Source organism: Phodopus roborovskii, unplaced genomic scaffold (assembly GCF_943737965.1).
Source record: "Phodopus roborovskii unplaced genomic scaffold, PHOROB, whole genome shotgun sequence".
Classification (NCBI taxonomy): domain Eukaryota; kingdom Metazoa; phylum Chordata; class Mammalia; order Rodentia; family Cricetidae; genus Phodopus; species Phodopus roborovskii.
In genome coordinates, this window is record NW_026126410.1 from 237,954 (window position 1) to 252,438 (window position 14,485).

General features: G+C 41.4%; 1 protein-coding gene across 3 annotated transcripts in view; it reads right to left on the bottom strand.

The window, feature by feature from the left end:
• Nucleotides 1-14,485, bottom strand: part of Snx25 (sorting nexin 25) — a 93,742-nt gene that overhangs the window by 1,647 nt on the left and 77,610 nt on the right. For all 3 annotated transcript variants that reach the window (XM_051182362.1, XM_051182361.1, XM_051182363.1), the window contains 6 exons: nucleotides 12,777-12,917; nucleotides 9,928-10,041; nucleotides 8,736-8,900; nucleotides 6,314-6,431; nucleotides 3,674-3,740; nucleotides 461-642 (listed from right to left, as the gene is read on the bottom strand). In XM_051182362.1, coding sequence (XP_051038319.1) covers nucleotides 461-642; nucleotides 3,674-3,740; nucleotides 6,314-6,431; nucleotides 8,736-8,900; nucleotides 9,928-10,041; nucleotides 12,777-12,917 — 787 coding nt within the window. The remainder of the gene's footprint in view (nucleotides 1-460; nucleotides 643-3,673; nucleotides 3,741-6,313; nucleotides 6,432-8,735; nucleotides 8,901-9,927; nucleotides 10,042-12,776; nucleotides 12,918-14,485) is intronic.

Consider the following 14,485-nt stretch of genomic DNA (forward strand, 5'->3'; position numbering starts at 1 on the left):
ACTCCCAAAGGCATGCGCAGAGGCTTGTATCTTAGGGACTCTAGATCCTGTCAAGTTGACAATATTAGCCATCATTGCTAGGCAAGTGATCTATCCTGAGATCTGAAAAAAATTAATTTTCTGTCCTCAAGTGATATTGTTCAAACACACAATAAGCAAAGCATGGAGGCCTAATTAACATAATTGGCTGGTTCTCTTGACCATGTAAAAGAAAGGTTTTAAAAGTCTTTTTACGGAACGGCATTTATGAAGGCTACAATTTCAGTATTTGCTACTGCTTGCTTTGGAAATTAAATGTGTTTTAGGCACATTTCTAATGTTTCACAGTAAACTTTAAGCATGAAATGTGTTGTGAGGTGTCTTCTCGGCAGATGATGAGAGCAGCCTCCAGGGAGGTACAGGGATCTCTCTCACAGTACTAACACTCCTCCCCACTCTGTCTGTCAGGGCAAGGCCTCACCTGGAATGTTCTCAAGTAGCTTCTGCTGTGCTCTCTGCTTCGTCTCCTGACCTTGTGTCTCATTTCTGATCCTAGTTGGTGGTGCCAATTTCCCGTTTGGCCAAAAAGCATCCCGGAAGGTGTTGATGTAGTAAACCAACATCTGCTCGCTGAATATCCAGCTCACTGTATCCCGGATTTGTCTTTTAACAGAAAAGAATATTGCTTGCTTCAGGTTTTTAAGAACCATATACTCTATCTGCAGAAGGCATTTGCCAATGGGTAGGTTAAGAGACAGCCTGATCTAAATGCCTGATGAATAAACTAATTTTTAAACCTATAAACTATAGAACTATAAAAGTTACTGTTCACTTTGGCAATACTGGATGACCAATTCATTCCTGGGGTTCGCATGTTCACATATTTTTCTGTTTCTTTTTCTTTCCTTTTTTAATTGCTTGGTAGTTTCATACACATTATGGGGTTTACATTTTTTCAATGGCACCCACTTTTCCAAATGTTTGCCTTTTAATCAATATAGAAAGAGCAGAGGACTGAAATTTCTTCAAAAATTTCAGCTCCCCTCATACACTGATCATTTCTCTGTGAAGCTTATAAACTGTAAACACAAGTCCACTTCCTGATCCTGATGGAAAGTGGTTTGGGAAGCACTCCTTGGGCACCTGCAGTCCTGGAGGAGCCCAGACTGTTTTTTTACTGGCCCCTTAGAGTGACCATGGAAGATAGTCCCGAGAAAACACCCCGACCTAGAGAAAGCACCTCGTGCTCACTGGCCAGAAGCAAGGACATCTTTTAAAGATGCAACACTACCCAGTCAACTCCAAAGGGTCACAGGAATGCAACTTGGGTTGGGAATGCTAGACCTGCACAGTTAGGCAGAAATGGTTTTTACCTATACTTAAGTCTTCTATACGATCCTATTGGTCCAACTTTAGCCATTCCCTTAGCAATTAAAAAAGAGCCTGGAATAGCTGTTAGGCTGAAAGGGGAGGAAGTGGAAAGGTAAGGGATCATGTTGGATTACCAGGACCATAAGCAGCTGAGATCAAGCAGGAACTAACATCAACAGTAACCAGAAAGCTCCGCAAGAGCCTGATGTCTCAGCCAGATTTTTAGGAATAAAAGGTTTCAGGACATCTCCAAATGGGTGTCCCAAGTCCAGCACTTCATACACAATAATCAGTTAATGTTAGAAAAGTGATTAAATTCTGTGTCAAGCTGCAATGTTAAATGTTTCAAAGTGAAAATAAAAAATGACAAAATACGGTGTAATTCAAATCCAGGCAAAGGAAAGGAAATCTACTTTAATGGACTTCTGCTTTAAAAAGTAACCGCCAACCTGCCCGTCTGCCTTCCTAAGAAAGCTCTCTATATCAACAACACACTTGGATTTCTGTAGTCTTGCTTTCAGTTAACTACTAGTACTCCATGAAGAAATGAAGAAATTTCAATTTGTGACTGAACATTAGGCAATTCTTAGGAAAGAACAGCACCCAAATATTTTCTTTCTATCAGCCAACAGCATTTGAAGCAAACCAAGTGTGTGAGACCATGGTTGCTTCCAGACTGCTGCTTAAAGTTATGATGTGTCATCCTCTACCTGTGCCAGGTGCTCCACAATCCCTTGCCTGGTAGCAAACCCAGTGTCTGAACAGCTCAAAGTTTCCTAATAGGGGCTCTCACACTCCATGCAAAGAACTGCCTGTCTACTCATCATGCACAAGCCCAGTTGCTCATTGCACGAGCAGGGGTCAAAGTCACCAGAGGAACATGGAGAGTACACGTGATTTGCTCAATCTGACAAGGAAACATATTAGTGAGCTCAAGTATGAGGGAAAAGAAGGCACCTGGAAATTTCTCTAGGGCCTGTGAGCACTAATCAAGTTTTTCATTAGATGGGCTCTTTCTCTGATCAAAGGACACTAAGTTAGCTATATAAGCCTCTGATGGACAACTTAAACTATCTTTTTTTTTACTCTAGAAATAAAACAGAAGTAAACATTTGTAGTGAACACCAAGAAAGCACATTCTATGTATAAATCAATATATTTTTAGTATTGTATTAATATGTATTACAATACATTTATAGTATTTCCTAAAAACTATATAAACTTACATAATAAAACTATCAATTAACATTTCCCCAGTGTTCAACAGTAAGTTATTTACCTGGAAAAACAGTATTTTCATCCCAAAACTTATTTTACAAATACCAAAAAACTGATTTGTTTCTTATTTTTTAGACATTCACTCATATTTCTATTCTGCAGAAAATCCCTTGAAGATCCGATCCGTATTTTGGATACTTATTTAAAAGAACCTGTCAATGGCAGTTGTAAACCACAGGCCCAGGGGTAATGGGAAACAAAACTGACAGGCCTGGAAGTCTACTGAACAGTATACTGATGACCTTGGGAAAGCCATGCCATCTCTTAGTTCTGTCTCCTCACCACAGGATAATCCCTGATTTAAAAAAAACAAAAACAAAAACAAAAACAAAAAAACAAAAGACAAAAAACCTGTTTGCTCTGACCAATGCTCAGGGCATGCTCTCACAGCTGTGAGCAATACCAACAGTTTCTTAGCAGGTACTGTTGACTGACCATGAGTTCTCACAGCAGACCCCTGAACAAATGCCACATGTGGAAATATCCTGTAGAAGACTACATGTACAAATGCTTTTATGTAAATGCATACTGCGATGCAGTTTACAATCTATACAGGGTATGTGGTGAGACTGTATGACAGACACAGTCTTCCACCATGTATGTTGACATGCAAAGAAGAATTAACATTTTAACACTACTTCAATTCTAAAACTGAATATACGTTGCTTTGTATTTCTCTTTGAACAAATACTTGCCAGCTGGTGAGTATCTTCTTCAATTGTGGCTAAACTGTAGCTTATGCCCCATTATGCCGCATGCCAACAGAATACCAAAGGCACTCCATGATCCCAAGCAGAGCTTTTCCAGAGCAGCCTTCTGACCCTCATCAGTCAGAATGCTGGAACTAGCACAAATTTTCATCATCTATTTACCACTCATGCTGCAAAGAAATTCACAACTCTGCCTCCCTAGAAGCCTCAGAATCGTATCAGAAACAAAATACAAAAGGATTCTTTCCATTAAATCCATCAGCTGCCATTCCATAAGATAATTCAACATTCAAAGGGTAACACATGGATTCAAACATTAATTTTGTACAACTCACTTGTTGATGGTTCTTCCAAAAGTGACCTGAACAAGAGCAATTAATGTTCTTCGTACCCATTTAAACACTAAAATATAAACCAGAAGAAAATATTAATCACGGGATATTATAAGCATCACAATTTCACAGCTAAACGGAGCACACAGTCTTGCCATTTGACTCTGTCTGAATCTTAGCATCAATCACAGGCTCCATTTCTGTAAACTGGGTATGTGTTAGCAAATGCCCGCTCACCTAGAGACAGGGTATGGGCTAGCAAACGCCTGCTTGGGAAACTCTTGACTAAGCTTTCGTTTTTCACTAAGCAAACAGAGAGGTGCATTTAGAAGGATCCCAACCCCTCTGTTCCACCCCACACACCTCTTTTTCTTTCTTCTGTCTGTAGAAGAGCTGATATAATACTTTACTTCCTGTGTCCCTGGACTGCTGATAGCATGCTTGGTCCCCACCAGCAGACAGTGCAGTTACCGTTGTAGATTTCTGCTTGGCTTTCTGCTTCCAATTTCCTACAAAGAGCTCTCAATGAGAAATGTCTGTATTCAAATGTTGACAGACACTACCAGACATGAATGAAGTGATGGGTCTAAGTGTTCCCCTTTGAGTATTCCAGTCTGTTCAACACTGTGTACTTTTATATCTTATGTGTTTGAGACAAAAAAAAAAAAAAAAAAAAAAAAAAAAAAAAAAAAGAGAGAGAGAGAGAGAGAGAGAGAGAACTATGAAGACCAGGGTCCTGTAACACGTTCCTGAGCAGCTGGGCATGCATCACTTCCTTGCTGAACCTCTGGCTCCTCAACCAGAAGAGGAGAGTGAAGGGGGCTTGTACCCCTCCATCCCTAAGGGTGTTTTCTGTGCATGAAGGTTCTGCCCATCGCAACTTTTATTATTACCATAGGGACATTTAATAGGTGTGGAATACCAATGAACACAAAAGGAAGAAAAAAACTGGTGATAATTTTGTGTTTATAAATTTGAATATAAACTAATTTTCTAAATTTATATTGTCATCTCTAGTCCCTGAAATGTTTGCTACTGAGACAGAAAGAAATGAAAAACTCAGACTTGGCAACAATGGAGACAAAGGTTCAGGCCATCTGCATCCAGTAGGGAAAGTTAAAAGGAGTAAATGCCCAAAGATCTTTCTCCAGGGAGACCACACAGGAGTAACAACTGAGAGAAACCTGACATTAGACCAAAGCATCAAGGGCATTCATAACTTCTGAATGATTCTCAAGGCCTAGTTAAAAAAACTAACACCCCATCCTTGCAAATGAAAATCAAGCCTTAGATTCCGAGCCATGCCACAGCAATGCCTGGATCTTCAGTGTGGAATTTTCTGGAACAGCACCAAGTATGTGCTTATTTTGGGCTGGCCTTTCAGCTAGAATGAACATTTCTGTTCATGATGATAACTTTGCTTGGCTTTTCTAGGTCAGGACAGTGGCAGTTCATGGCCAGCGGCTCTGATCACAATTGGAACTCTAGGAAGAATGCCTGACAGCTGAGGGTTTTAAAATAAAAATCTGCCTTACTAGGTCCTTCTGTATTCTGAACGTAAACAGGAGACAAAATATTTTGCTCAGTTCTCTGCCATCACTGGTATCTCCCCTCTCGACTACTTTTCCTGTCCTTCCTCGGTCCCCAATTCTGCCTGCCCAAATGGCCCTCTGCTTCCTTTTAAAGTTTGTTGAGGGCAGAGGCAGCGGCAGCCACCCGAGGATGACAAATGCATCACATCCCATTATCAAGGCCATTCTATTTATGCCTCTCGGAAATGTCACTGACAAAAGCAAACACGCATTCAGTGGAGGATGAGCAGGCTAAAATGCCAGCAGTTCCTAAGGCTGTGATGGCTCTGACACATTGACAGTGTACTGGAATCTATTTGAGTTTATGGAAAAGGACACACCAATGCTACCAGACAGAGTGCTTCATTCTCCTGTTCTCACTTCTGTGAGAAATGGGAAGACTCACAGGTTTGTGGGCAAGATTTCATTGAAGAAAAGAAAGACTGAGTGGAATACTACTGTTCTCTGGCTATACTGAATCAAATTAAAGATCAGCAACTATCTTAAAAGAAGCTAAAATGAAAGGCTACAAATTTTTCCTCTATTTGAATGCTATTTATCATGAGCATTTCTTGAACAGGTTAACTAGCCTCCATTTCTAAACTATTTTAGCTCTAACTTTAGTTATTGAAATTATTCTACACTGAACCTTCATAATATAGTATATTAATGTGTGTATGTGTGAATATGTATATATAATCTCCATATCCACAACACTACCCTGGCATCAAAACTGCACCTTTAATGACAGGCTATGCAAATGATTTTTTGAATAACTTTTGGTGATGAGATAATGAAGCTACACAGGAAAAGAGTTCAATGCATTCTCTCCCTTTGAATTCAGAGGAGCACAATGCTGAGTAAACCAGGAACCCAAGTTTCAGGAGTATAGAAATTCTACCTACAGCTGTGCCTTCAGCAGCAAGCCTGAAGTACAGCCCTGCAGTGTCTTTAAAGTGTCTGGCACGTTAAAGAACTTGCCAAATGAATGAACATGTGGATACAAACACATCAAATGCATGCCAGCGACAGAGCGATGGTAAACAAATCTCTGACCATCAAAGAGACTTACTTCCTCGAAGTTCAAAGATCTCCCCAATCAGCATGAAACATGGCTCGGCCAAGGCATCCTTCTTCCCATCCACGTCATCCCCATAATCTGACAGGTCGCTGTCTTCTTCCATCTCCTCCTGGGGTATAAGCAACACCGGAGGCAGCGGGTCAGTTACCCAGGAACACTCAGTACAATGATGCAGAGTTGACTTCCTCCCTCAAGTACATACTCCAAGCCATCCACTGACATCTACCATCTTCAACTTGGAGGGCAATCTGCTTCTACCCTCAGGGGATAGTCCTGACTCTACAGCCAGATTCAAAGCTTAAAACAAGCTAACTGTGGGGGAGGAGGCAGGAATCACTAAGTAATCAGGGAATTGGTAATACAGTTTTATGAGATTTTTTTTTCATTTTGAAATGGTTTTTAATTCACCACTCTTAAAAATATATGCATTTTAGGGTCATTGAGGTACTTTTAAAGCTCTGCTTCAAGCATCTACTATACACTTTACTAGTCTCATTTCCTGATTTACATGTCAGCATATTTCAGTTCACACATCATATGCCAAGCATCAAGCTGGTGTTCATGAGTGCAGTGAGGTCCAGATTCTTAATGGCTGACAGTGGTCTGGGGAGATTGACATACAGGGGAGTTTGTATAAGGGGAGATGAAGTGCTGCCCAAATACCAGGCAGTGAAAAGACAGCTAAAGATTGTTATTTTAATGTTTACAAAGAAACCAGAAGTGAAAGCAAACCTCTAATGTCCGTAATAGGTAACATTGTGTTGAGTCATTGGCCAAAGGGGCCCCATGGACTCCCCCAAACATCACAGGGTATTACCAAGGCAACTTGATGGTAAGCTCTATGGCTGAAGACAATACTTACTATGACAGTGAGCACAGAGAAGTTGAGCTGGAATCTAACTAGAAGCTTCACCACTAATATATATTATTTTGGAAGGTTCTCTGCATGATACCAAAGAAGAAAGGTAATCTAATCATCTTTCTTTTTCCTCCCTCCTTCCTTCTGTTTTTTTTTTTAATTGAATTTGAGGCCTACTACAGGAAATGGAACCCATTCCTGACACATAAATAGGTTAAAAACCTGAGAGTAGATAGATCTTGGGCCTAGGGGAAAACCTACTACTATTATTTAGCTAAAAGAACATAACAATAAAATATGACTCCTAATGACAGATCTGTGCATTACTCAGCCCTCATCAGAGGAGCTCCTTCTTGCAGTAGACCCATAACTGGACAATGTACAGAGAGTGAGAGACATTGGAACACTCAGTCCTAAATGGGATGTCTTCATCATATCCCTCTCCTTAAGGCTCAGGGAGCTGGGATTATCATTGGTTTGTTGTTGCTTTGGAAAGGAGGGGACATGATGTTGGGTGGGTAGGGAGGTGGAGAGGACCTCGAGGAGTTGGAGAGGGAGAAGAATATGATCGAAATATATGAAAATTTTAAAATAAAAATTTAATAAGAAAAAAAAAAAAAAAAAGAAAGCTGAGGTTGGATCAAGCACCAGACTAATGATAGGCCTTTGGGTGTTACCAGGTGAGCAGTCAGACAGTGTCTTGGTAGCACAAGGAGTTCTCCAAAGCTTCTTGGCTTCACACTAGTCCAAGACCATCAAATACTTCAAAGAGGATGAGGAAGGTGAGCACCGAGAAGCAGCTACAACACTCCCTGTTACTGAGCAATTTCTGACCCAGTAGAGATGTGGGCATTTCTCTTCCCAACTCAGAATGCAATAAAGTACCACAGTTTTGTTCACAATCAGTCTCTCTGCAAACTCAATAAACCAGTTCTGATGAAGAGCAATGCCAACTATCAAAAGACTAAGGAAAAGTCACTTTTGGAGGCTAGTCTCCTCTAATTGGCTAAGACAAGGGGCTTTGGTGGTTGAAACATATGTTGAGCCTGAGGTTCAGAATGTGAGACTGAACAGGCTTGCTGTCTCTCCAGTGATTGTTTTATCATACACATTGCTGCCAGCTTCTACCTGATTCAACATGCTCCATAGTTCTCCACATCCATGAGTGAGGCTTCAGCCCCCTACTCTGCCACGACCGCTTTGCCTTATCTTCCATAAACACATGACAGACACCTGCCAGTCTGGCCTGATGATCTGCCAACTATCCCACAAACTCACCTGAGACCTCGGACCCACACGGTCTTCCCTCAATGCTTTACGCTAGTCACCATCCTGAGGGACCCACTGTGACAGCACTTGCCACCTTGACATTTATCCTGTTCCTGTTTTGTAATTCTTCCAATGATTAACTCCCTAAGGTGAAGGTGATCATTCAAAATGAATGTATTTGCTTTTCAGATTTTTGCCTTTCAACAAATAGCTCTTCTTTCAAGCAACCTTCAAGAACGTGTCTCCTTGAATACACTGAAGTGGCACCACCTTTGGACTGCTCACCTCCTGATGGGAGAAGAAGTCTCGGGGAAGTTTTTCCAGAAATGAAGATAAGGAAAAGGAGGTTTTTTTCCCCTGTACATCAGTAACCTTGAGGTAGTCAGGAGAAGGGCTCAAAAAGGCATAAAGTGCTTCACTCTGACACAGTCTTTCATCCGAAAGCAGGTTCTGTGGAGTAAGAGGAGGACTAATTATGTCTACATCGAAACTATCTGGGCTGCTGAGAGCTACAAGGCAAACCAGGCAGAACCATGGTAGGACCTCTCTTTTACCATAATTCTACACACACACACACACACACACACACACACACAAGTGGCTGCCTTTTTTTTCTAAGAAATAAACCATGTAAGAACACTCATCAGTGGTCTCAATTACAAAACAGCCAGTACCTAAGAATTCAGCCTGTGGGAGACAGAATGCAAACAGTTCTTGGTACTACTTGATGCCATAAAAATTCTTATTTTGCACATCATTCAAGATCTCCAGGGCTACTGCTTTTCAAAGACAACTTTAATCATCTGTATTTGACCAACTTAAAGTTTGTATATTACACGTGGATCCCACAAAACACCCTTTTATGGCTAAGTTCAGAAATGGTGGCCTTTCATAGCAGGAGACAGTGTCACCTCTTTGAACAGAGTGACTCCTTATACAGTCATGTAACTGTTTACAGTGGTCCCATCCATGCTTATCTGGCCTAGGAGAAAGAACAGAACATAAACCAAGGGGGTTCTGGTTGTTTTGTTTTTCTTTGTTTTGAGACAGAGTTTCACTATGTTGCCCTGGCTGGCCTGGAACTCACTGTGTGACCAGACTGGACTTGAACCCACCTGTCTCCATATCCCACATGCTGGGATTAAATGTATGTACCAGCATACCCTGCCATAAATCAAGTTTATGTATGAGCTAATGGGGTTACAATGCAGATTAGCAATGTGATAACAAAACTGCTTTGTACCCAGTGTCATAGGAGAACAGGTTTAGAAGTAAACAGGGAGGCCATCACCACTGAAGGATACGAGAGTCATCTTTGGGGAAGCTATAGAGATGGGCGGCATCTGTGGTGCTGGGGACACAAACTGGGGGGTGCCTTGAGAAGACAAAAGGCAAACTAGCAAGCTCTTGGGATGGTGACAGTTTACCTCCAAATAGCTAATCTCACCCTTACACCCAAAACTTCCCACTTGCTTACCTGTAAAAATTTATTTAACTGATTCTTTGACTTTTCCAGAAACTTGTGATCTATAGATCTGAAAGGCATCTTGCTGAGAGAAGGCAACTGGACTTTTTTTAAAGAAGGGACGCACTGCGGGTGGAAAAGATCAAATGTTACTCTTTTAAAACTACGTTTTCATCTTAAGGATGCTTGTAACTACAGTTAGAACAAACCAAACAACTGCCTATCACATTTATTCCTCTGCCCCTCTCCCCACCTTTTGGAGAATGGCTCTCACAATGTAGTCTGGGATGACCTTGACTTTGTGATTTCCCTTTCTCAGTCTGCCTAATGCTGGGATCACTGGCAGGCACCACTGCATCCAGCTGAAATGCACACAGTACCATCAGGCTCAACCTGGAGGGACATCCTCGATAGTTCTGAACATTTATGTAGTCACACACAGCAGACCATGCAGTGCTGGAAGCCCACAACACAAGCCTTTCTACTGTAACATGTGTTTCTAACTTCTTTGGGGAGGGGGGAATAAAAAGGAAACAAACCATAGGTTGTAGCTCCAGTAACTGCTCTTCAAAGGAAACCATAGACTAAATATATTAATAATAAAATAATAACAACAGGCTCCTTCTGTGGGTGGAATCCTACATGATATCAGCCCAGTGCTGGGTATATGGTGTGTTATTTCATCTTTGGAACAGCTTTTTGGAACAGTTTCAGAGACGTGGACAGGCAGTGAGATGGGAAATGTGCTTCCTCCCACTGCTTACATATGTCACACGAGAGAGTCTTCACCAAAGGGAACTCACTGTAGTAAGTGGAAAGGGAAAAAGAAGTGTCCAACAATTGGTTCACGTGAGAATGACAGTCACAAAGCCATGGGTTTTATACACTTTCATTCCACTAGTAAAATTCTTTGGTCTAATTACATTTTTATGTTTTAAGAACATTTATTTTGCAAGTACATTTTATGTCAAGATTTATTTTCCTCTTTTATCTTTGTTAACAAGCTAAGCTGATACTTAGCTTTGGTTTTACATGGCTTGCCACACAGAGAACAATGCATGTTTCCATAGTGCTAGTTTTACCCAGTAACTACTGGAAGAGTTTATTCTTACTCTGAGATAAATGTTTTGTTTTCCATACTCATAGAGTAACCATGGTCAAAGTGAGAACTGCTGTAGCAATATATGACACTCAGTTTTGGCTGTCACTCTTTTAAAAGCACTTGAATAGTATTCAGAAAGTCCTCGATTAAGAGAGCTAGAAATCTTTTTCCTTATGATACTCTGCTATACTCATAGATTGGAGCATAACATAATAATCATCAGAGAGGCTTCATTCAGTAACTGACAGGAGCAGATACAGAAACCCACAGCCAACATTAGGCAGAGCTCAGGGAATCCTGCAGAAGAGGATGAAGGAGGATTGTAGGAGCCAAAGGGGTCAAGACACAATAATAAAAACTGCCCACAGAACCAACTAACCAGGGCTCATAGGGGCTCACAGAGACTCAACTGATAATCAGGGAGCCTATACGGGTCTGACCTAGGTCCTCTGCATATATGGTTATGATTGTGTAGCTAGGTGTTCTTGTGTGATTCCTAACAACAGAAGCAGTGGCTGTCTCTGATTCCTTTGCCTGTTTTGGGGACCCTTTTCCTCCCACTGAGTTGCCTCGCTCAGTCTTAATATGAGGAGATATGCTTAGATTTATTATAACTTGGCATGCCATGTTTGGTTATTATCTCTGGAAGACCTGCTCTTTTCTGAAGGGAAGGAAGGAGAAATGGATCTGGGGAAGAGGGGATGTGGGGGAAGGGAACTGGGAAGAGAAGAGGGAGGGAAACCATGGTTGAGATGCAATATATGAAAGAAGAATAAAATAAATAAACAGATAAATAAATAGCTCTTACATTAAAAAAAAAATTGTTAGAAATCACCACAGGAGATAAAGTCAAAGGAAACAGATGTCTTTCATTGGCAAAAGAGAACTCTGAGAAGCAACTCTGCCCTTTCCAGTGTTAGTTCATTCTCAGCAAGAAAAAAAAAAAAAAAAAAAGCCTGAAATTCAACCTGAAATGACTGCAGAAGTTTTCATCGCTGTGATAAAGTGGAATCACCTCTAGAGAGAAAACAGGAGTAAGGACAAGCTGGTTCTAACCCTGACTTGGTCACTCTGCGTACACCCTGACTCAGGCAAGCAATAGCGTCAGTTCCCCTTAGCCAGCAAATGCAGGAACTTATCTAAACAACAGAAAACGTATGCTATCTGACTACCATGATGCACAGTTAGAATATCTGCATCTGATTATGCTATCATATATGTGCTCATTGCTACTGACAGCAACAGACTCAGGGAAGTGTTTTCTATGTACCGCACATTCTTCTACTTGCTGTGTGGCATCTATTTCCTGAACCCTCACAAGGGTTAACCCAGACAGTAGATCCAGGATGCCAGGTTGCCCTCTCTGGCTCTGGGTCTTTTCAACCAACTCCTAGAGTACATACTCTGCCCCTCCTAGCACTTTAACACACAGCTGATTTCAGCACCCAGTAAATGGTTACAGCCTCAGCTTCAAATCCACTGGCCCTAGATCCCTGGCCTCTTACATCTTTGGGGCTCTACAGCAATTTATAATGGAAATCATCAGACAACCGTCTGTCCTGAAGGATTTGGAGTACACCAAATTATTTGATTTATGAGTAATTTCCAAATGTCAGACTGAAAACACTGTTTCAAGGCATCAACAGCAAACAGAAAGAGCAATCCATTTCCTGTATGAATGGCGTGAGCTCTGAATGTCTTAATGCTCAGAAATGCTACACTCCTGTGTTAACAAGTCAGTGTTCATGAGTAGTCATACCTCACTAAGTTTCCGATGTAAATTCTGAAACTCACTGAGCCTTCTTGGGACAGTCCAGTTCTTAGTTTCAACCCCTCCAACTTCTTGTAGATTTACCCTGACAAAGTAACAAGGCATTTGCTCGCCATTCTCTTCTGTCACCTTGAAAAGACAAAACAAAAAACCCAGAAAACTAAATCATGATAAGCAGACACTAGAGAATTTTAGTGAACTGCCCTCCCCCAACACACAATTACCCTCTGTCTGGTTTATCCTGCGTGGTGCCATCAATAAACCCTGGGGGCCTAAGTGTGATGGATCTTATTGTAGCAATTAGATCATGTTATATGACACAGCAAATCTTAAAATAGGGGTGATCATCTGAATAGATCTAATTCATGAGAAGCATCTTTGTGTCACAAAATAGAAAATGAGGTTAGAAAGAAGCCCAAGAAGGAAACAGCAAGAAAAGACAGAGCAGATCTCAGGCTTGCAATATTGTACTCCTCAACTCTGCCAGTAATCTGAATTAGCCGGGAATGGAGTGGCTTTGCTTTCCCCCCAGAGTGCAGACACAGTAAGTGGAGAACAGCTACTGTTGTGGGGTTCTTTACTGCCCAGCTTATACAACTCCCTCCCCACCGCCCATCCCATCTCTTACACACCCTCCCCACCACACACACATACACACACACACACACACACACACTCACAGGCATGGGGGGGTACTGTACTAATCTGAGCCTGAATTAACAAATTATAAGAATAAAAAAATGATAAATTATAAGAATAAAAAAAAAACAGCAAAGAGACACTAGATTTCATGGACACCCACACGCACCATGTGAGGCAGGAATACTATTCCACTGTATAGGTGGGGTGTGTAGGCATGGCCAGAGCAGCCAACTTCCTACACATCTGGTAAGTGCGCCAGGCAGGGTCCAAAGCCAGAAAAGTCTGGCTGATGTAAATGTATCCATCTTACACAGGACTTCTTGTAACCCCTGTCTCTACTTCCCTTATCTTTTCAGTGACCATGGACCAAAGCCTACTCCTGAATAATAACAGGTTACTAGGGCCAAGGGCCTTGTGAGGAAAGCACCTCATGAGGGGTTGCCCCTCCCTCTCTCCATGTCTGCACCCAGAAGATTTTAATATGCAGAAGCAGCTCTAGCTACAACAGAGAAGGCCTCATCCCACAGGCACCGCCTTTTGAATCTATCACATTCTTACACTTCCATGCAAATGAAAATTTCATCCACGGTTATCCACTGCTACATTTTAAAAACTGGTATTTCCGCTGGGTGTTGATGGCACACACCTTTAATCCCAGCACTCAGGAGGCAGAGGCAGGAGGATCTCTGTGAGTTTGAGACCAGCCTGCTGTATAAGAGCTAGTTCCAAGATTGTCTCCAAAGCTACACAGAGAAACCCTGTCTCAAAAAAAAAAAAAAAAAAAAAAAAAAAAAAAAAAAAAAAAACCAAAACCAAAACAAAACAACAACAACAACAACAAAAAAAAAAAACCAAATGGTATTTCATAGTCAAGCACAGCCTAGCTTAATGGGAATGTTCACACACCAGATGAACCTTTACACATGGCTTTCTGAACAGCATGTGGAGAGCATGCTGAGTGTTTGCCATATATAAAGGTAAACAACATTTTGAATTTTAGGCTCTCTCACACCCAGGCTATCAAGTGGCAGAGACAATGGCAGAGAGGAGCACAG